The sequence below is a fragment of the Sitophilus oryzae genome, unplaced genomic scaffold (genome assembly GCF_002938485.1).
Source record: "Sitophilus oryzae breed Bouriz unplaced genomic scaffold, Soryzae_2.0 scaffold_1620_pilon_pilon, whole genome shotgun sequence".
In the NCBI taxonomy this organism is placed as follows: domain Eukaryota; kingdom Metazoa; phylum Arthropoda; class Insecta; order Coleoptera; family Curculionidae; genus Sitophilus; species Sitophilus oryzae.
This window is the reverse complement of record NW_022146304.1, coordinates 6,682,489-6,707,674: the sequence shown is the minus strand read 5'-3', so window position 1 is coordinate 6,707,674 and position 25,186 is coordinate 6,682,489. Positions and strand designations below refer to the sequence as shown.

General features: G+C 31.4%; 1 protein-coding gene across 7 annotated transcripts in view; it reads right to left on the bottom strand.

Moving 5' to 3' along the window:
• Nucleotides 1-25,186, bottom strand: part of LOC115880220 (complexin) — a 983,791-nt gene that overhangs the window by 62,913 nt on the left and 895,692 nt on the right. For all 7 annotated transcript variants that reach the window (XM_030897371.1, XM_030897370.1, XM_030897369.1 and 4 more), the window contains one exon: nt 2,673-2,833. In XM_030897371.1, the coding sequence (XP_030753231.1) occupies nt 2,673-2,833 (161 nt within the window). The remainder of the gene's footprint in view (nt 1-2,672; nt 2,834-25,186) is intronic.

Sequence of the window (25,186 nt, the reverse complement as noted above, 5' to 3'; positions counted from 1 at the left end):
TTTTTATTAAGCTAGAATGTCAAAAATTGACATATGATATGTCATTCTATTCAGAATGTCATTTTATATAAAAAAAAATAAAAAAATACCGAGGGTGCCATTTGTATATCAAAAGTTGTACTCTTTTCCGGTGAAACCGAAAGTGACTGAAAACAATTGAATATATTAATCAATCTTAATTTTACATACCAAGTCTTGTTTATTTATCTGAAACAATAAAAAGGTTTTAGGGCTGATTCACTTTTAAGAAACACCCAGTATAATGTATCAGGAGAAAGAACATGTAATATGTGGTAGTTGGTTTGTCATTATAGAAATATTATTTAAGATTTTTCTTATTTTTTTGTACCTTCTTCTTACACTTTACGTGTATACTGTCAAAAGAAGGAATACTACTACACTCTATATAGAATGTCCGACGGCTACCTCTCGCATGTATTTGTGATGTATGTCATCGGTGTTTCACAACTACACGGGTTATCCCTACAGTTTATCGCCGAATCCGAACGGCACTATTTGAGAGGCTATACCGAGGAAAATATACTCAAGGTGGTTTGCCATTGCCTTGCTTGAGGTCACAAAACATCCCCCTTTAGAACTTTTTCTTTAATGGCCATAAGTGGGAGTAAAAGACCAACCGCCCGAACAAACACTAGAGGCGTCACCGGTCATCAAATGGTGTAAAAATTGCGAAAATATAATCATCTAATTTTGACACAAGGGGTCGCGCTTAATTTCTTTAATTTTATTTCAATATTCATTGTTTTCAAACTATATTATTAGACTTTGTTGTATTTTGTGAGTGTATAAATGTTTTTTTAGTATAAAGTTGCATTATATTAATTTAAATTATATTACATACATATTTAAAATTCAAATATTATGACATATGTGTCAGTTGCCGTCTAATGTCATCTTGATAACAAAAAGTTAGTTATTGTCAGAAATAGTTGAAATCATGTTAAAATATTAAAATTTACAAGTTATAATTAGATATTTTCATAATGGTACAGCGTAATGTTGATATGCAGGTCCAAAACAAAAACTGCCGTTATATTTTTTAGTTTTCGTTGTCAGCCGCGGAAGTTTCAGTGATTTTAGTGTTGTCGGATATTTTTATTTGTGAAATAGAAATATTGGGTTTGGACTGCAAAACTAAAAGTGGAAGTTTTATTGCAATGTAAGTAAGCGTTTGTCAATTTTATATTTTATTTTTTTCATACCTACGACAAATATACATATATTTAAATTTAACAATTCGTTTTATTTAAAATAGCAAGCCTGTAATCCTGTAATTGACATAATTGTAATGTAATATCATAGATAAATGAAACAAGTTTAGATTGGAAAGTGCCCATAAGGACAATGTAAACACTATTTGGCGCTATTCTTGCAACGGTCGCGACCCAAAACTTTTGAAAATTTCGGAGCGGTTCGGCTTTTTCCGGAATTATGTCCCCAAATATTGTTTATTCAAATTTATTATAATTTTCGTTTAATTTTATAAATAAAATACAGTGTGTTGCATACAAGAAACTTTATTTTATATAAGGACGCATGTATGAAATACCTATGAAACATTGGAAACCGACGTTATGCCACGATCCACGATGGTTTTTGCAGTTCACAGTTCACAGCACAGCTTTTTAAGTTTTTAATGCCACTTTTTCACAATTATTACCGGTTGGAGTAAATAAAACTTGAATTAAACTCACAAGATAGCAATAATTACTTTGAAAATGGATGCTATAAACATTTTTCGGAATTTCTTTAATGAGAGCGGTTTAGGTTTTGAAAGATTATTATGATTTTTGAAGATTCTGACTTTGACAAGAGAAAATTATTTCTATTTTTGCTTGCCGTTGTTCTTAGCGACCGTTATAGCAGCGCCAGATCGCGTATAACGGTCGCGACCCAAAATAATTTCGCGACCTAAAATTTTTACGGGCTTTCCAATCTAAACTTGTTGCATTTATCTATGTGTAATATATTCCATTTAAATGTAATATATTAATTTACAATTAAAAAAATGTAAATTTAAAAAATATATTAAAAATATATACAGGCATTAATTGAAATTTTTAGAGTGCGAACAAACACGAGAGGCGCTTTATTATTTACTTTCATTTCTTAACATGACAGATGAAGTTCTAAAGGGGGATGTTTTGTGCTTGAGGTGGAGCATGGCGGCTCGTTGGTCGCTCTATTTAGATAAATCAATATTTTTATTTAAATAAATAAAGCGACCGTAGTGGTTGGGGAAAGAACCCAGTACTTCACGTTCTTCACGTTGACTACAACTAATTTTGAGGTTTGGAATGCTTACATTTAAACTAGAAAAACAAACTTCTGCGCTAATTGAACTAATTTCAAGGTTATGATGTATGCATATTCTGATGATTATAACATATTTATTGATTTTTGTCTTTAAGCATTAAATTTAGAAATAATTAGACTAGTAAAAAATTAGAGTATTAAATGTTAAATTTTCTTTGGGACAATAAATGGTTCCAAACAAATTAATTTAATTTGAATTTACCATATACTATATGTTGTTTTCTCTCTTGATGAGCACTGTATAATAATAGGATATACATCATCACGAATAAAATAGTTATAATTTAAGATAAGTGCAACTTTTGTAGTTAAATCGAAAATAGGTTTAGACTGACCTTATCCCTGATTTCCTGACGCATCTTCTCCCGCTCCTCTTCCATTTTACGGTGCTTCTCCTTGCGTCTCTCCTCAGCTTCGCGAATGGCCTCCAGCCGCTCCCTCTCGGCCTCCTCCTCCTTTTCTTTGTCATCGCCGTCATCGTCACCTCCCACAGCCCCTGGAAAGAACAAATATCATAATTTTATAGGCATATTTTCCTGCCAAAATTCTAAAACACGCTCTACACTATTCGGAGAATAGAACAAAACAGGTCAAGGTCCCGTTTTGTCGCTTAACTTTGTCGCGTTTCGGCTTATCTCCATTTGTCTTGATTTATTTCGGCTTGTCTCGACATATTTTTTAAAGAGCCTGAAAACTACTCTGAAATTACAGAGAAAGGCGTGTTTTTGGCATTTCCTGCTGTCTCGTTCAATTTCGTTTCGTTTCGAACTGTTTCCAAAACGAGGCGTTATTTATGCCCGAGGCAAAGAACTTTTTTTCATAAATCTCAGTGAAATAAGTAAATCTAGACTTTTCTAAAATATCTGTTCTTACGATGATATTTCCTTAATAACATCTCGTTTTATGTTGATACCTATTCCTCAAGATTAATATTTGAACACGCGTTTAATAATAAGTAGAGTAGATATTTAAGAACAAAACTTTTCATACTTAATCTGCAGGAATATAATTACAAAATTTTTATTATTTAATTTTATTATAATGAATTAGTAAATAAAAGTGTATATTATTAGTGTGAGTAATACGGGAAACACACATAATCAATATATCGAGCTGATTGGGAAACTTGACTGATTCAATGTTCAATAAAAGTATGGCCTACGGACATTTTTAAAAGGTAATATTCTCTTAAGCTTCATTCAGAACCCCGTAATTAGTGGTTTCAATTACTCTCTTCATACTTTTAAGTTTACGATCATTTACAATGTCTAAAAAACACAATTAAAATTAATAGAATCAGTTGTATCTATAGAGAAAGCCTAATATTTAGCTTATAAAACAATAAACTTTTGATTTCTAACCACATTTTCTCTTGACGGATGATAATCAAAGGCCAAAATGACATTCCTCTTTCAAATTTTAAAGTATAATTAGTGGAAAAGATAAAAGTTTGGACACTTTTTCCACTAATTGAAAATTCCTACCCCTAATTTTGAGTTGATTCCACTGATTCTGAATGCTTACATTCAAATTAAAGGAACAAACTTCTACGCTAATTGAAACCACTAATTGCGAGGTTCTGAATGAAGCTTTATTGTTTTAAGAGAAAACTGTAAAAGATACTTTTGTATATAATAATAACATGGTTTGATATAAATTCATTCAAAAATAAATAGTCGTCTCGATGCACTCAGTGATGAGGTGTTCTGCATTCGCTGTTGTTTCTCAGCTTCATTTTACTGAGGTGTTCGTTGAGGAGACAGTGTTCTGTTAGAAACCCCGTGACAATCCGAAGATTTTTTTTACTTAAATCAAGAAAAATTTTTGATCTTTCTCGCTCGTATGTTCTGAGAAATTTTTTCGAGTGTCTTAGACCGGTTTTCTTCATAGATACTTAAAGTATCTTTTGTTAAGCGTCACAAATAGTAGTATTTATAAGAAATAAATATTTACAATAATTTAATATAAAAATTGCTCAAGTTGAAGTTTATAATTTTATATTGGAACTTAAAAATGGGATAAATATAAAAATAAATAAAACCCAGAATATTAAGTCGGAACTGCTGAAGATACGAAGAAATAAAGTAGGAAAATAAATATAAAAATTTATGAAGCTTCTTACAATTTTATAGCGCTTCCAGAAAGTATAATCTTCAAGTAGACGCTTATTTTCGTCAAAATGCAATTAAACTTTTTATTGCGTTAACACATTTAAGCTTCTAATTAAAGTAATTTTCTCAAAAGACATGATAAAAATTTGAGTTTATTCTGCTATAAAGTAAAATAACACGCATTACACTGCATATAACAAAATAAACTATCTTGTTAACTACCTTAATTAGATATAAATACCGTATAATTGAAAAAAAAGGCGTCAAAGACGACCGGAGAAAGATTATTTATGATCCGTTTTCCGATGCATCACACGGTATCATCATTTTCAGCCTGTTTCTCTTTTTTGAATGGATATGACTATAAACGCTAAAACTGCGTTCCGTGGCAGCCGAAGATGCTGGCATCATCAACATTCGTGAAGCTACTTGTGATAATGAAGCTGAAGAACACAGTCCTTTCCACCAGGAGACTGGGTTATCAAAACTACTTTTCCATATGAAGTTATTTCCAAATAACTTGCCACTTCTACAACGGTAATCTGCTATTTCATCTATTATTTTTTGCTTCTTTATATTGAGTTTATTTTTTGATATATTAAGTATATGCATTCTATGGCAGAAAGAATTTGGGTTTCAGAACCTTGTGATTTTGGATTTAGAAATTCTGCAGCATAATGAATGGGTTTAATAGCAAATTTTTCTCCTACAATTCGGATTTTTCGTTGTCGTCAAGTGAGGACAATGCAAGATTATTCTGAATTACCCTTCTAATATCACAAAATGCTTTTACAACAAAATGAATAGTGCTATAATCTCCTTCTTCAATTTTTAACCATTTGTTAATAGGTTCAAAAATGTTAATTACGTTGGAAATTTGGGCCCAAAATACTTCGTCATCTAATATCCACTGCTTAACATTTTTATCAATCATTTGTGTTGCTTCTTGACTAACTGCAACTCCTTGTAAACTGAGCCCAGTATTGTATACACTTTTTAAATTGGTCAAAATTGAAGACCAGCGAGTTTTTACTACGCTACGACTTACGAGCTCGGCACTTCCCCCTAGAAATGCGAGGTTGCAAATAAGTTGGTGAATCCTCAAACTCGATATATTCACCATATCGTCCTATTGTTGCCAAGTCACTAACTAACATTTTTCCGAACAACCAAATTCAATCACTAACTATGTTTTGAAGCGGAGAATCGATTGCAAAAGTCATAACTATAACATCTTCATGCAATGCAATTCATCTTTAGACGCATTTTTCTCGGAAGTAATAAAAAGTAAGTTAGTGACTTTTGGCAGCAATGGGACGATATTATATGTTTGTAAAACTGTTCTATAGTAAGTTTCATGTTTATAGGGTTACAAAATATGAAAGATATATTAATAAACATCGGGTTTGAATCGTTAATGACGAGATTTAAGTATTTTTTAAAATATTTCCAATATTCCCAATATTTCCGAGACACGTTTGGAAATTTCCAATATTTCCATTTACAACACTATTTCCGGCATATTTCGTTCCATTGAGCGTTGTGCGACCTGCAGTTTCCTTATAATGCCCGTTTGTGTAGTCCCGCATGCATAGGTCATGAATAGTAGTACACATTGGTCGAATTTTTTCATCTTTAGATAAAGTGGCATTCTAGATTTGAATATGATTGTGTTTCTTCCATGCTAACTTCTGTTGATTCTTCTAAATTCATTTGTTGATTTCTGGCAGTAGAGACCCGAGCTGAGTATTAGTTTTCCCAAATATATACATAGATGTATATATAATATTTTTTCTACTATTTCCAGTGTTGTGTTATTTATTAGAATGTCTTTTCTCTCCACTAGTTCGTTGTATATTAGCTTTTGCTAAATTCATTTTGAGATCCACTTTATTGCTGGCTGTATTTAGTTAATTAATTTGCGCTTATAGTTCAAGAGTAATGGCAATTAGGACTATATCATCAGCGAATCTTAGATAGTTAAGATATTCTCCATTTATTTTTAATCCTTTGTTTGTTGGACCACTCCAGTTGACGGAAGATTTCTTCTAGTGTTGCTGTAAACAGCTTTGGGGATATTGTGTCTCCCTGTCGTACTCCTTTGCCGGTTGGGAACTCTGGGTTTATTTTATATCTCATTACTCTTGCTTTGGCTCCTTTGTAAATATTGGCGAGAGTTTCTATATAAGGCCTGTCAATACCTGGTTTCGTTATACCACCCGGTTTAAGTAATACTAATTATTCTTTATATCGCTTTAAAACTTGTAATAAAACAGTGCTTAACTAAACTAGTTTTATAACTACTCTTACGCGATTACTTGACATAAAATTAAGCTTAACATTTATTTTTAGAAGTTAATGGTACGCATAAAGTTACATTATTTATTTTTACCTACAGCACTCGACCCAAAAACAAAGTGTTCGTTCCATTTTCATATCGGTACAATCGCACATTTCAATTCTATTCAGTGCGGTCGAGGTTATTCTACTATTTTCCCTTTTCTAACGCGATTCTGCCTTCCCCTATTGACAGTAGCGGCGCCTGGTTGAATATTGTATAGGTGCACTGTAAGCTCGTAATATGAAATTTATTCCTAGTGAATCAGTATACTTATGATATTTTTAGGATGTATAATATAATTTTTATCGAATTTGGCCGACTGATATTTTTATTTCAACCAATCAGAAAATTTCTCGAAATTTATTCGGAAACTATCATGTAGTACCTGTGTTCGGCCAAACTCGGCAAGAAAGATGTTAAAAGGTCTTGATATATAGTGATGGTAAAATTAAAAAATAAATTGATATATATTTATTTTATCATTTCAATATAATATCAATAAAGAGTGTTCCATATATCGTCAATTCCTTTCATAGATTCATTAGTATTCTTTGAATATATACAATGGAAATAAAAAGAGCGCAAATTTACCTTGACTGTAACCATTTATTATTATTTTTTTTAATTGCTTAAAAAGAAAAAGACCGCATACCTGGGGCACATAATGCGAAACCCCAAATATCAATTCTTGCATTTGTTGATAGAAGGCAAGATCGATGGCCGGAGGGGTATCGGAAGGAAGAAAATGTCTTGGCTGAGGAATATTAGACAGTGGACAGGGCTACTCGATGTTCAGTCGTTAATACACACCGCCCGGAACAGAGAAGCAATGGAAAATGTTATCGCAAACATTCATTAATGGATCTGCACTAGAAGAAGAAGAAGTAACCATTTACTCAATATTTACTCAAGAAATGGGGACACAATAGATCTGTAAGGTCGCCGTGATTAACCCGCCATACATTGCTACACATTCTATAAGTCTATGACGTATTGTTTTTAGAATATACAGGGTGAGTCTTAAATAAATGCTAATATTTTCAGGACTGACATATCTCGATAAAAGAAACATAATTTCTCTTTACCATTTTTCAAATAAGTCCAAAATAACCGAGTTATTTAAGTTTGAAAATTTAAATAATTATTTTGTTTTTTGAAAAATTTTGAGAGCCACCGGCTTTTTTCTATATTTGCATCCCTTTTAGTGCCGTAACCATAGAGTAAAGCTGTAAATATGGTAATCACAGAGATTAAAAAATTATACCGTGGGAAAATTTGCGGTGAACGGGCAGTTCTAAAAAGTTTTCAAAAAATATACAGGGAAATTTAAAAGAAAATGCACGATTTTCAACAAATTTTTTTCGAAAAAAAACTCATAGACGTGTTCCTGGGGTCGAAATATAGCACCCCTGAAAATATTTGCACTTATTTAAGACTCACCCTGTATATGCTTAATGAATGAATGATAAAATTTAAATTACATTTTTTTCAGGAAGAGACATAATAAATAGGAGGGTTCATCACATTCATATGTGCTTACTTACTTCCTTACTCTTCCCCTAGGAGATGCAAGACCTTGTCGTTGGTGGGGAAGCTCCTGGTCAGGTGCTGGGGGGAATCCCCTCTAGCACTTGGCTTGGTTTAAGAAGCCACTCATCGTCTTGTCCCTGACTGTAGTGTCGTGGCCAGGGAATTGCACCAAGACATATAACGATACCGGGCGGGGCTACGGACAGACTCAACCTTGGGGCACCGAGGGCACCCCATTGTATTTTACCCTTACTTCTACATGCGGGGCTCTGTAGAAGTGGACCGACAGTCCCTAGCGACTCAAAGGAACACTATGAGATCTGGTAATAATAGTAATAAAAACATCACCGGTGAAGCTGTGGGGAAACCCCCTAGCGACACTGGGAACAGTAACAATGAAAGTTCCAAGGGGCCAAACCCAAAGAGTGGAGAGGGGCCAAACCCACTACTGGAGAGGTGGCTGACACTTGCGTGAGACCATCCTCCGCAAGTGGCATACAAGCTACCACCTCCTCCAAGGGTCGGGAGCCTACCTCCTACCTCTCTAAACCCAACAGGCGACACAAGCTACCGTTTCGTCTACCCGGCCTGGGTCGTAGCTCCTCGACTGTGAGGGACAGGGGTCTCCGTAGGAAGTCCTGGGACTGTATGATGAGTTATAACTCAAGAAAGGGGGACACAATAGATCTCTAAGGTCGCAGAGATTAACCCCCCTCCCACTTATTCTAAAATTCTACTTCCTTACTGCCATTACTCGCAGACGAGTATTTGACACGCATCAGAAGATGGTTACTTATGCAAGGCGTTTTCTTTCATGAGCTTTTCTGTGACTGAAAAGCCCGATACGTGATGTTATCTGTCTACCGCACTTCGGACATTCAAAAATCTCATTGCTTTGTTGCCTCTTTACTTTTTGGTTGTCGTTGTTATCTAAGTTTACACTTTTTTTTCCATTTTGCTCTTTAAGTTTTCTGTTTTTCTTTAAGTTTTGAAAATATCCTTGTACTTTTGAGTTGTCCATCCGGTTTCCTCTTACCGTCCACAAGCTCGCCGTAAAGAAGAGATTTTTGTAGGAGGTTTTCTTGCATCCTGTATACTTCACCAGCCCACCTTAAGCGGGATTTAGTAATGATGACTTCAGCGGTCTCGCAGCTAGCTTCAAGAACCGATACGTCTGAGACATGATGGAACCAGTTGATGTTGTTTAATGCTTTTATGTGCCGGCGGTACGGTATCCAGGTTTCGTTTCCATATAAAATGGTGGCGATTATTATTGCTCGGTACACTGCAAGTTTCGTTTTTGTGCTCACGTTATGCACATGTGCATTTATTAAGGGTCCGCCACTGCCTCTTGACTAAATAACTATTTAGCGTAATTTGAAAGCCGCGACGAAATCAAAAATGCCGCGACGCGCTTTTGTGACGCTACAGCACAGGCCCGATTGTTCCAGACTCATAATTAAATTTCTGGTGAAATGAGAGAATGGTTTAATTTAATATAAAAATACGTAACAAGTACGGCTTTACAATATGTTTTTATGAAGTTTTTCGAAGCTTTAGAATTTTAATTCAGTTTTTTAATTATACGAAATTTATATAATCTATACTAAAAAAAGATAAATGCCAATGGCTTTTTTAAATTTAATTAAATTATTACAATTGTATGAAGAGTCCAGGGGAAAAACTTGATAAGCGCCAATTTCTTAATTTTAGGATTTTACAATATTATAGTAGGTAGGTCTAACTGGTCCATACAAAATGTATAAAATCTGCAAGGCAATAAGTTTGATCCTGTTATACCGGGTGTTGCATCGTCGAGCGGGACATAGGAAATCCCATGTAAATTTTAATGGGGTCAATTGTTGGCTTCCCTAATTATTTTAGAGAATAATTCTATTTAGGTTTATTGAAGAGCACTAAAACCCACATTCAAAAGAATAACTTTAGATATTTTTGATTAGCCCGTTTACGAGTTACCGCCGATTTCTTTTTAAATATTTCTCCTTTCTTATGGCCCTGTATTTACTCATGAGCACCAGTCAAGGTAAAAGATAACTGTCAAATGAAGTTGTCATTTCAGAAATTTACCTATTTAGTGCTTTATTATTATTAAAAAACTCATTCCTACATCGAATATATTAGCCATGAATTACACTACCGAAGAAAAAGTATTGATGATTAAATGATATTATCAAGGAAATAGTTATCAAAAGGTGTCGGACATGTTTGCTGCTCTGTATCCGAATAGACCGATACCTGGAAAATCTACAATCGCAAGGAATATCCAGAGATTTGAGACCAAAGGTACAACAAATAAATACAAGAAATGTGAAGCGACTTGAAGTTTTATTGTGCGTACAAGAGAACGATGGAAAGATTAGCAGTTGAACGCAAGGAAACTTGAGGATGAAGTAGGAATAGGTCACACTACAGCGTTTTGAATTAAACGACATAAATACTATTCCTTCAAATATGAAAAGCACCAAGAGCTACGAGATGGGGACGAAATACGACGGCAGGCGTTTTGTTTTGATATGATGGAAAGAGCAAACACGGATACGCAATTTTTAAAAAAACATATGTTTCACTGACGAATGCACGTTTACCTTAAATAATGAACCCATGTTCAAAATTAACGAAATTGGAACAAAGAAAACCAACACAGGTTTGTCGAAACAAGGACGCAATATCCACAGAAAGTAAATGTTTGGGCATGGATATTCGGACACAATATTATCGGGCCATTATTTTTACGCGAAATTTAAATGCAGAATATTATTTGGAACTACTTCGAAATCATATTTTACCTGCTTTACATGATGCCGCTAGGAAAAAATCAGGAAGTTTGGTACCAAATGGATGGCTGCCCGGCACATAGTACCCTGGCGGTTCGGGGAATATTTAGACAATAGTTTTAACGGAAACGTTATTGGCCTAAATCATACAGTAAATTAGCAAGGTCGCCTGATATTTCGCAAAATGATTTCTTTTTCTGGGGCCATTTAAAAAACAGGATATACAAGGATAATAAATACTCAAATCTAGACGAGTTAAAAAATGCTATTTCTGCCGAATGCAATAGAATTTTAAATTTACCAACTAGCGAATGTAAGAAGAGAATTTTATGATCGCCTGGGTTATTGTCTAGCAGTCGATGGAGGAATATTTGAACATCTTCTTAAATCCTAAAGTTCTAACAATTTAATAGTACCTAAATTAATAAGTTATTGAATATTGTAATAATACTATAATTAACCTTGTAATTGATTACTTTATTTTACTTTAATTCATATTAGTTTGTATTTATAAATACATCTTTAAGATTTCCGATGTAGGAATGAGTTTTCAATAATAATAAAGCACTAAATAGGTAAATTTCTGAAATGACAACTTCATTTGACAGTTCTCTTTTACCTTGACTGGTGCTCATAAGTAAATACAGGGCCATAAGAAAGGAGAAATATTTAAAAAGAAATCGGCGATAACTCGTAAACGAGCTAATTAAAAATATCTAAAGTTATTCTTTTGAATGTGGGTTTTAGTGCTCTTCAATAAACCTAAATAGAATTATTCTCTAAAATAATTAGGGAAGCCAATAATTGACCCCATTAAAATTTACATGGGATTTCCTATGTCCCGTCCGACGAAGCAACACCCGGTATATGCCTAGTAAACCGTAAAAACTGATAACCGCCAGCCGTCTAGTGCTCTCCTGTAAAATTAGTAAAATGGTGCTTATCATGTTTTTCCTCTGGACTCTTCAATTCCAGATTCAATTATTATTACAAATACATTACAAATTATAAATTACAGATATTAAAACAAATATGTATATTACAATTAAAAAATGAATTTTCTGTCCTATGAATATTTTTAATACAAATTATGTATCCATACAGAATATATGATATAGTCTATCATGGCATGGAAAATTCTGCGTAGCTTACGTTTCACTATATCAGTGCTAAACACTATATTAAAATTAAAAACAAAAGGTATTCCGTAAGAGACAGCATATAAGGGATACGAAAAAACGAAGCAACAAAAATGTACAACAACTTTTATAAATAATGTCACAAAAAAACATTGAACAACAAAGAAAAAAATATGATATTATACAAAATACTATATGAATGTGAGAAATTAAATCGTGTGTTTTTCAAAAGTGGCTCTCCCCTATAACTTTTTATATAAAAAACGAGTTTTAGGATTAATATAGGACATATACTATCCCTAGTCACTTCTTTAATGCACGCAACAATTAAATGAATTTAAAACTGCGCCCTCGATTACGTAACTAAAAGTTTAGTTTGCATCGATTTCATCGATCATTTACTTATAAATGTATTGATCAAGTACTTGTAGATGCTAGTATAAACAATCACTAATTTTAAATATTTTTTTTGCTTAAACAAGAAATAATTTACTCCATTACAGGCAATTCCTTTAGACATAGAACTAATAATATATAATAATATTTATAATAATAAAAGAAAACAAAATTGAGCCAGAAAAAGGAAAACTTCTAACAGCCACTATTAATAACCGTCCGACAGACATTCGCCTCCTATATATATGCCAATACAAAGACCAGGAAGCGGCCATTTTCCCTTATTGTTTCGCTATTAACCCCCGAACAATGGCGCCCCTCCCAGCTCGTTGTGTTTGAGTTTTTGGAGGGTAAAATAATCGCGCAAACCCGATAATTTGGCCCAACTTTTCTTTGAGGAAAAACAAAAGCTGCACGTGCCGCACAAATTTAATAAGGTAAAAGGAATTTCGAAACGACACGTTTTGGGAAGTCTTTTGCACTTTTGATTGTTTGGGTATACAGGGTTTTTGAAGCAACTGTTTTATTACGAGATTTTTTAGAAAATAATTTAGATATAATTTTGAATGTTTTGAATATACAGGGTGTTTCGAAAAACATGCGCCATCTCTCGTGGGAAGATTCCTCACGTAAAAATAAGATTTGTTTTTCAAATCAACATAGGTCCGATTCTGCTTTGTTTTGTAGCTACAAGGTGTTAAAGTCTTAATATTTCTTCGATTTATTATAATTTTCTCCCAAGTTTCTTTAGGGTTTCAAATGAAATTTTGAGGGTAAAAGTTACTTTAAATGGGACGTATTTTAAAGTTAAAAAAGGGTCGACATATTCACAAGGGACGTGAATATGGGTATCACTGGAATATTTTTCTAAAAAAAGAATGTACGCCAGTCACTTTTTTTCTCTTGTTAGCGAAATAGTGTAAGCAGTTTAATGCCGATTAAAAGTTGTCTATTGATATTTTGTCGATTTCGGCCTCCTTTATGAGATAAACGCATTTTTATTAATTTGCCTTGATCCAAGTCTAACAGCGCTTTCAGATGGAGCGGAGCGTCCGCAACATCGAGCAAGTACCTACCATGAGTTTGTATGAACAATTTCACATGGGCGCGTATGCTCCGTCCGACGGAGTTCGTCCGACCGCTATGGACGGTCCGTCGCAACTTAAAAAAAATATCATTAACTTGCAAAAGTTTTAAATGGGTACTGTTTCATTATTAAAATATTAAAATATTAAAATATTAAAATATTAAAATATTAAAATATTAAAATATTAAAATATTAAAATATTAAAATATTAAAATATTAAAATATTAAAATATTAAAATATTAAAATATTAAAATATTAAAATATTAAAATATTAAAATATTAAAATATTAAAATATTAAAATATTAAAATATTAAAATATTAAAATATTAAAATATTAAAATATTAAAATATTAAAATATTAAAAATATTAAAATATTAAAATATTAAAATATTAAAATATTAAAATATTAAAATATATTAAAATATTAAAATATTAAAATATTAAAATATTAAAATATTAAAATATTAAAATATTAAAATATTAAAATATTAAAATATTAAAATATTAAAATATTAAAATATTAAAATATTAAAATATTAAAATATTAAAATATTAAAATATTAAAATATTAAAATATTAAAATATTAAAATATTAAAATATTAAAATATTAAAAATATTAAAATATTAAAATATTAAAAATATTAAAATATTAAAATATTAAAATATTAAAATATTAAAATATTAAAATATTAAAATATTAAAATATTAAAATATTAAAATATTAAAATATTAAAATATTAAAATATTAAAATATTAAAAATATTAAAATATTAAAATATTAAAATATTAAAATATTAAAATATTAAAATATTAAAATATTAAAATATTAAAATATTAAAATATTAAAATATTAAAATATTAAAATATTAAAATATTAAAATATTAAAATATTAAAATATTAAAATATTAAAATATTAAAATATTAAAATATTAAAATATTAAAATATTAAAAATATTAAAATATTAAAATATTAAAATATTAAAATATTAAAATATTAAAATATTAAAATATTAAAATATTAAAATATTAAAATATTAAAATATTAAAATATATTAAAATATTAAAATATTAAAATATTAAAATATTAAAATATTAAAAATATTAAAATATTAAAATATTAAAAATATTAAAATATTAAAATATTAAAATATTAAAATATTAAAATATTAAAATATTAAAAAATATTAAAATATTAAAATATTAAAATATTAAATATTAAAATATTAAAATATTAAAATATTAAAATATTAAAATATTAAAATATTAAAATATTAAAAATATTAAAATATTAAAATATTAAAATATTAAAATATTAAAATATTAAAATATTTAAAATATTAAAATATTAAAATATTAAAATATTAAAATATTAAAATATTAAAATATTAAAATATTAAAATATTAAAATATTAAAATATTAAAATATTAAAATATTAAAATATTAAAATATTAAAATATTAAAATATTAAAATATTAAAATATTAAAATATTAAAATATTAAAAAATTATATTAAAATATTAAAATATTAAAATATTAAAATATTAAAATATTAAAATATTAAAATATTAAAATATTAAAATATTAAAATATTAAAATATTAAAATATTAAAATATTAAAATATTAAAATATTAAAATATTAAAATATTAAAATATTAAAATATTAAAATATTAAAATATTAAAATATTAAAATATTAAAATATTAAAATATTAAAATATTAAAATATTAAAATATTAAAATATTGCAGTACCAGGTATTGTTGCCAGATTGCTCATCAATCTCGCAATATTATTTATAGATCGACGTCCCTTTCATAAAGCTAATATTGATTGTGTGATAATAAAATAATATTTTTGAATATTGTTGAGTATTGCAAGAATTTTTTATTTATAATATAGTAATTAATGTTACTATACAATGGCTAACACTAAAAAATGTCCTTCATCAGATCAATAAAGTGTAAAATCCAAAATAATCTACCATCGGCAGGTCAATTTTTTGCAAAGGTTTTTATTTTATTCGAGATTTATGACCTTTAAAACACATTTTTCAGCGGTTATTATTTATATTGGGGGAAGAACGATGTCACGCTAGCTACTGACATTGTCGCGGTTAAAAAAGGAATAACGTACGACAAACATCCATCAACCGTCAGTGGCACTAAATTGTTCCCGTTTCCTGATCGCGACGAGGCGTTTGAAACGATGACAGAACGTGAAACGAAAAATGTACCCTTTCTTTTTTTATCGATAAATGAGTTCTAAATTATAAGAAAATGCATTTTCTACGGAAACTTGAAGAGATAGGTAGAAAATGGTATAACACATTTTGATAGACAATTAAATTGTGCATCTGATTCTCGTAAAATATACAGGGTGTTTCATTTAAATTAAACAAGTTATTGCAGTTTAAAGCTAGTAATTATTTAAAATAAATTTTTAGACACTCTGTATAACGTAGTATAATTTTTACTATTGCAACACGAAACTCAGTTAATAGAAATACTTCAGTACAATATTTGGTTTTAAAAACTTAAATAGGCTTAGAGAAATGAAGCATTAAAATTATTACTGTATTTTGACAAAAACCCAAATATTTCAAAAACGGTAAGGTTTCTGTGATAAACCTTAATCAAATTTACCTTTATTTTAATCGTAGAAACTAAAAATGTAATAATATACAGGGTGTTCCATTTAAAAAATACAACTATGATATTTTTTATTTATTTGGGACACTCTGTATCTTGTAAACATATTTTTAAATTGTAGCTCTAATAGTCCTTCAACGAACCCAAGACTTACAATTTGTAAAAATCTAATCGTTTAGCTACAATACTCCGTGTCGTATGTGGTGAACAACCCTGTATAAGCATAAAATATTATTTTTTAAGAGTATCATATATATCAGGAAGATTCGAAGGAAACATACATTGTGTATTACATATACATATTTTATTATTTTTTAAATTTATTAAATTAAAAGCCAAGTAAATATAAAGTGTTTTAATTACAATATTGTAATAATTTACATTTTGATGGTGATACTGAATATCAGGGCAGTTAATTTACAATTAACCCGCTACAAGAACATAAAATATAAATATTATTAGAAGACAAGAATGGCAATAAAAGTTGCTAGAAAGTTAATATGTTATCTTCCTTCATTCTACATAAATCATAGCGTGGTACTTTTCTTGATTTTATTTGTTATGTATGACATAATGTTTCCATGCCGCCTAAAATTAAAATATAAAGAGATAAATAAAAACCTACATATTTAGTTATAATTTAAAAATAACCAGTGTTAGCTGCACAGCTTAAAAATTTAGTTCCCTCCACTTTCTGTACACTTTTACCATTGCAGTCCCATAATTTTCAGGTGTACTTTTTGTTTGATTGTACAGAAGCCCCCTTTTTATTGAACGTATCCAATCGAACTGTTATCATTATGATTCACTCTATGCTCTATAAACAATGGTTTTATTACTTTTAAATAACTTCTTCAAAAAAAAATCTCACCTTGATATTTTAACTTCTTTATAGCACTTAAGTATTTTAAATTGTCTATATAAAAACTGTCCACCATATACTCCGTCACCTTTCGAAAATTATCCGAAAAAGTTTTTTCATAGTTTTGAGCCATTTAGATAAAATTAAAAGTTATAACCAAGAAAATTTACCGCTGAACTGAAAAGCACGAAGAAAAATAATAACAAAATCCAAAATGGCTGAGCCCCATCTTCGCCCGATACGCATGAGCCAGGCAATCAGTCATACCAAAATATGATATGAAACTTCCGTTTCTACGATCTGAAACGTGATTGGTGAAGGCTATGTACGTCACAACTCAACCAGGAATGTTCAAGTTTGAAATTATAATTTAATTTCTAAAATGATATCATGGAATTTTTCCTAATTTCCTATGTATTGTAAGTAATGAAGACTTAATCTATGCAATACAATGATTTATTTGCGAATTTATATTTTTTGGAGCATGCCTATTGTCACTTTGAGAAAAAGAACGAATATACCAGCAGTCCGATCTCATTTGGAATAGAAGTTACCCGATGAAAATAAAAAAACAGCAGAGAATCTAATATGCCACTGCGAGGCCCTAGATCCCAAACGACACTTTTCATTTGAGAAAGCAAGTCTAGAACCGGAGAAACTATGCTTTTATCTTATCAAGGGCCTGTATAAGCTGGCGCAGGGTACAGAAATAGGAGAATAAGTTATAAGTCGCATTTATTACCGTATGGCAACATCTCAGCAGAAATACAATACTCGTTAAAATAATTAATTAAAATAATCCTAATATGTAGCGACACTTTAATAAAATTATTTGATGATAAAATAATCTTTAAGTAATCGTCTATAAAAACCTCTGTTTACATTCGCTTTAAAGTCTTTTCGGAGTACCTCATTAATAAATTTATGAACCCGTAACTTTAATACTCGTTTACACGTTCTCAACCCACAACTCTCGTAAAGACGTGCGTTCGTCAAAGAAAACAGCGCTAAACGGGAAAATAATTCGAGCGAGCGCGCGACCTGCCGACTGAAAAGTAATTGCGGGGCTTGTTAACGAAATGTAAATAACATTCGGCCTAAACCGTTTTCCGAAGAGATTACGTCTCTTTTACCACTTGCCGCTGCCGTATTATTTTACGCGAAACGCTGTTTATATTGTAATTAAGCGCCCCGATAAATATTTGTTCGCGACGTGGTATTACTCCTCCGCCGTCGAATAAAGATATACATATTTAAATTTATCGTCTTAGGTATTTCGTTGCCGGGGAGAGGTGTTTCGTCATTAGGAATTAGACGATGATTAATATTATGTATTAGTCGATTTAATGTGGGGTTTACCCTGTTATTCAGAGATGACGATCAGTAATTTTATACAGTGTGTCAATTTTAAAACTTCCCACCCTTAATATCTTTCTTGCAGTTAAAAATATGAAAAATTGGAAAGACACGTCAATTTTATTTGTAAGGGGGACAATTAAAATGAATATTTTTAGCTTAAACCAAACCAAACCCCCATAGGAGGGGTAGATGTCACCTTTACAATCTTAAATGGGAATGGGGGTCAAGTGGCACATCGTTTTAAAGGGCGTTTAATTCTCTTTTCAGTGGTATCCATCTTTATTGCTTTTTATCCAGAGGTTTCCGAATAATCGCGTTTCAAAGGTGCAGAAGCAATTAAACGTGCCAGATTTTGGTTTTCAGGTTAGTGTTTACACAAAAGTTATTGCAATGGATCTCCTTGTAGTACAAATGAGAAGATTAGGTTACACAACTTACGCCTTATCTTATAAGTTGTTCAAAATGTTGTCCATTTTCCCGTAAACAGTAATAAAGTCTGTTTTCAAATACCTCCCTAACATTTCGGAAAATTTCACCGGGAATTGACTGGCATTCTGCTGTAATTCGCATTGTCGACCACTGTCGGACTGGAAAAAATAATGAGCTGGAGCACCGTCCTGCTGGAATGTTAACAATTCCTCCTGTGAAACTGATTAGAGGTTGCCACTCATTCGAATTTAAGGAAGGACACGTTAATGTTTATGATGTTTTCTGTTTATTAGTATTTCGAATTTCGACCCCCTAGAAAAATGTAATGGCTACGTCCATGTTGCCACCTAATCTTCTAATCATTTGTACTACAAGGAGATCCACTGCAATAATTTTTGTGTAAACACTAGCCTGAAAACCAAAATCTCAATGCAGGCACGTTTAATTGTTTCTGCATCTTTGAAACGCGATTATTAGGAAATCTCTGGACAAAAAGCAACAAAGTAGGATACCACTGAAAAGAGAATTAAATGTCCTTTAAAACGATCTGCCACTTGACCCCCATTCCTATTTAAGATTGTAATGGTGAAATCTACCCCTCCTAAGGGGTTGAAATAAAAATGCCAAAAATATTCATTTAAAGTGTCCCCCTTACTAATAAAATTGACGTGTCTTTCCGATTTTTCATATTTTTAACTGCAAAAAAGATATTAAGGGTGGGAAGTTTTAAAATTGACACACTGTGTAATTAAATATACTCATTAAAAATATCCTTGACAGATTGTAGATTGTATGGGAGGGGATAAGTTAATCACCGCGACATTATACACCTACTGTGTCCCCCTTTTTTGAGTTGTAACTCATTATACAAGCTCAGATCCTTGACAAAAACCATCTGAGGAAGTTTTACAGAGGCTAGTTCTCCATTTCCGATATTAATAGTACCAAAGTTTATGTCACGAATGGTTGTCGTCTTGATATACTCAGTGATAAGGTGTTCTGGCGTTTCCCCATTTTCCCCACAGAATCTGCAATCGCCATTGTTTCTTAGCTTCAATGCTTCAATGCTACTGACGTGTTTATTGAGGAGACCCTGCCCTGTTAAAAACCTCATGACAACCCGAAATTGTTCTTTCTTATTAAATCAAGGGAAATGTTTGACTTTTCTCGGTCGTAAGTCTTGAGAAATTTTTTCCGAGTGTCTTAAATCCGATCGTTGGAAGATTCCCATTCCAGGTTAACAAATAGAATAGAATATAGATAAAAAATAACATAGATAAGATATAAACCCCAAGATCACGTACGAACCCGAAGTAATGCCATGCGGCAGTTCCGGGTAAGGGGAGAGGAGGAGCGGACTCCTCGGAGGTGGACTTTTTTAGTGGGTAACAATTCGACTCCTACACTGTTTGGAGTTCGTCTCTATGATCGTCTCTCTCGAGATGGTGATGGGAACGAACACCACTCGCCTATAAAAGGTTTTTTACCACCCCCTCTAAAAAAAATTCCAGGTTACGGATAGTTTTCCAGAGTTCATGAGTTCTGCTCCGAGTGGGTTTAACTCTTGACAGATAGTAGGCAATCGATTTTAACCAGTTAATAAAGAATAAAAATAGCAAGGCGATGTGCATGGGGATATCATAAAGCCTTCATAGAGGCTTCTCATAGTAAATAGATCACAATGGATTTAATCAAATGACATACATAATGTGGTAGTAACAAAAAACCTGGCAGATTGACAAGAGGGCAGCTGGTTTAAATATTAATTTTTCTATTCTATATTCTTATCTTCTAGCTTATCTGATATGTTTGGTTTTATCTGTTATACCAAGGCAGTCTACAAAACTTTGAGCACTACTAGAATAAAACATATAGTTTTAAATGGGCTAAAGAAGTTTTGTCGTACTCCAATCTGTTATACTCTTCTGCATTGCCCTTTCCAACTATATCAAATATAAACATAATCATTCATTATAATTCATACTGTAATGCTAGGTAGAGATATATATGGTGAGCTTTAGCTATTAATAATTTCAAAAAATTAACATAAATATTATAGTATATACATTATCAGTTTAACAAACTAATAATGTTTGTTAAACAGCAGTAAAGATTGCTCTTATGTATTCCTGAGTGTAGTACTAAGGAACACACAAGACGGAATAAAGTTATGAAGGAAATTCAGAAGTTTATTTGGAAAATACGAATTAAGTTCTGACATCAGAAGTGGGATCAGCTTCCTAAAAGTATTACAAAGATTAGTTAAAAAGTGCCGATATGCCAGGTGGCCAATACATAATTGCTGGAAAATTATATAAAACCACAAAGCAGCTACTACTTTAAAATCACAGGGTGAGTCTTAAATAAGTGCAAATATTTTCAGGGTTGGTAGATCACGATAAAAGAATCATGTTTTCTTTTTACGGGTTTTCAAATAAGTCCAAAATAACCGAGTTATTTTACTCGATTATTCCAAAAAAATGATTTTTTTGCTTACATTTTGAGAACCACTGGATCTTAATCTATTACATATATTATCAAGAAATTATGTTTTTTAACTAAAACCTATAGTGTCTATAAATGTTGTATATGGGTATATCAAATGTTTTTTTCAAAAAATTTCAAAGTTTTTTCCGCGAAAAAATCTCATAATCGTATTTCTGGGGTCGAAATATACTACCCCTAAAATATTTGCATTGATTTAAGACCCTGTACAAATAAATAAATTTACCTTACCTCATATCTATTCGATATTATAAAATAAAATTCATTATAGTATACATACACTATTGACTTATTGATATAAAAATTATTTGCAGGGCTTTTTGTTGCAGTCATATCGTAAATCATTTGATGTAATCAAACCGAACAAACAACAATAAAAGTTATTTTCGAATGTGTGTGAGCCGGTGTTTATTATAAATATTGATTTAATAAAAGTAGAATTGCCAATACCAACATTGTTTAACTTTATGTGTGGGAGATGTGTGTCGATGATATAAAACTTTTACGACAGCCCGGAGAGTTTACTGTCTCATATCAATTTTCCAAAACGACTATTAGACGCATAAAATATAAGAAATAACACTGTTAGATTATCGTAAATTTTAGTAAGCCTTTAATATATTGTTATCTATATTTTCAATCGCCTAAATTTAAAATTAGAAAGCCCATTCTAAAAACATAAAAAACGTATTCTCCACAAAAAATATCAAAGAAATACATGCAAGCAACAGAAAAAAAAATCGGTCAAATTTAAAGTGTTATATTTTTGTTATTTTTAGCCTTATTTTCATGATTTTTTTAGCAAACTGTATATAATTATATCAACTTTAATTCGTAAACTAAATTTTTCATAAACTTTAGTATTTGGCATATTATACAGGGTTAATCGAGGGGTGTTTTTTTTATTCAAGCTTTAAAACACCATGTGTTTACGAATTTACACACAATATTTCGTATGTAAATTTTCTTAAAATATAATTTTACGGTCAGACTCCATGACTCCTTAGCATTTTGTTTTTTGATTCATGTCAATACATGCTTTGGTTAATTTTTAATAGGGAAATGAACTGATCACGATCAATTTGCAATTTTCTCATTTATCATTACTTTTTGATGTTATTTTTTAATATGCCGAAATGGTTTGGGTAACTATTGTCGTAAAGTCACAAATAAAGCTGCCTTGGATACTCTATACTAATTTAAAAAAAAACGTTAAAGACTAACGATACAGTCCTGGGTTTAATAAACATTCATAACGATAACAGAACTAACGATATTAAAGAAACATCTGTAATACTCAAGTATACAAACAAAAAAAAATGGAAAAAATACCCTAATGCTTTGTATTGCCTTCCTTGGCTGCTACAACCTGTATACGTTAGTTCATACTGTCATTGAGGCTGCATATATCATATTGCGTTATGCTTTCCCATTCTTCTTTAAGAACCAAGCGAAGAAGCTGGTACCGCTTCGCGACCTCTCAGCGACCTGCCAAACTTTTCCCAGGCGTCGAACACGATGGGCAGTTCATAGTAATATACAGGGTGTCGCAGAAATAAGTGCAAATATTTTAAGGGGTGGTAGATCTCGATAAAAGAAACATATTTGTTCTCTCTCGCTTTTCACATAAGTCCAAAATAACGGAGTTATTTTACTTTGAAAATTTCCAAAAAAAAATATTTTTTGCAAAAATTTTGAGAACCACTGGATTTTTTCTGGATTTTCTTTCTTGTCAATTTAATCTACTACCTTCGCTACTACCTATGTTGCCATATTATCAAGAAATTATGTTTTTTAACTAAAAACTAAAAAAATTTCCAAAAAAAATTTCAAAAATTCGGAATTTTCAAAAAAAAAAATTTTCGCGAAAAAAACCTCATAGGCGTGTTTCTGGGGTTGAACTATACTACCAGTTAAAATATTTGCACCGCGGGTGTCTCACTATTGGAGTTACCTGTACATTTTCTTGGCAGTCGCTGGCAGCATTGGCAGTCTTCTGGCAGTCTTATGGCAGTCGCCTACAATAATTACATGGCAGTCATAGGCAGTCTTCTTCATAGTCACTGGCAGTCGCTTAGCAGTGGAAGGATATTTTGGCAGTACGTGTACATTTTTCACCCGAGTGAGACACCCCTCGATTTGCACTTATTTCTGGGATACCCTGTATAATATACAGGGTGGCCCATCGAAAACGTTCCGCAAGGCATAACGGCTAGGGTATTATTTTTTTCAAAAAATTCAAAAACACGTCAATTTTGTTTGTGAGGGGGACAACTTTTGATCCAAAAATGATTGCAAAATCTTGAACCCTCTGAGCGGGAGTGTCATTCCCCAACTTTTTTCAAATTGGAAGGGGAGTCAAGTGGCACCGCAATGAAAAGAGCTCTCTATTCTCTATATTTCCCCGCCTCGTTTTTGAAAATCGGTCGAGTCATTGAGAAAATATGAAAGATTGAAATTTGAAAAGTTTATTTAAACATTTATCAGAATAAATGATAAGGATAAATTCCTTCGACCAATTTGAGTTTTTTTCTTATTATTTCCAGATGTTTACGCGTTTTTTCACTTGCCACAAGGTTGAACGATCAGGTGCGGTAGTTGCTAGATAGCTGTTCTGGGACTTGTGTGTTGAAGTTCTTCTCAATATCGTTAAATTGACCTACAATAGAATTTCCAAAAATACCAGCCCACACGTTCAATTTCTGAGGGTTTTGTGTGTGCACCTCGTGAAAAACCCTGAGGTTGTCCTCAGCCCAGTACCGACAGTTGTGCCGATTAACTATACCATTCAAAAAGAAAGTACACTCATCCGAAAAACACACATTAAATAGGAAATTATTATCATTCACTCGTTCACTCATAGTTTCACAAAATTGCAAGCGACGATCAAAATCGTCTTTGTTGAGTTTTTTTACCAACTGAATTTTGTACGGGTGGAACGTGTTTTTTAATATCCTTTGGACACTTGTACGATTCACGCCGGTCTCATTGGCTAATTTTCTTGTACTCAGTGTATTCCATAGCTTCATTTACTACAGGATTTTCCCTCTGCCTCTTTTTATTCATAACGGAATCAGTTTCGCGAAATTTTGCTACTAACTCGCGAACAATTTTGCCATAAAGGTGTTTGTCAGGATGGCGTTCATTGAATATCTGCGCAAACCGATTGCCACATTCATTATTTTTAAAATAAAGTTCGATTATTTCCTCTTTTTCTGCAAGTGTGTACACAAATTGGTCGAAGGAATTTATTCTTATCATTTACTCTTGTAAATGTTTAAACAAATTTTTCAAATTTCAATCCTTCATATTTTCTCAATGACTCGACCGATTTTCAAAAACAAAGCGGCAAAATATAGAGAATAGAAAGCTCTTTTCATTGCGGCGTCACTTGACCCCCCTTCCCATTTGAAAAAAGTTGGGGGATGACACCCCCGCTTAGAGGGTTGAAGATTTCGCAATCATTTTTGGGGCAAAAGTTGTCCCCCTCACAAACAAAATTGACGTGTTTTTGGATTTTCTGAAAAAAAAATTACCCTGGCTGTTATGCCTTGCGGAACGTTTTCGATGGGCCACCCTGTATAGTTAGTTCACAATAATCATAGCCTTGCCATATTGAAAAATTACTTCAAAAAGAAATGA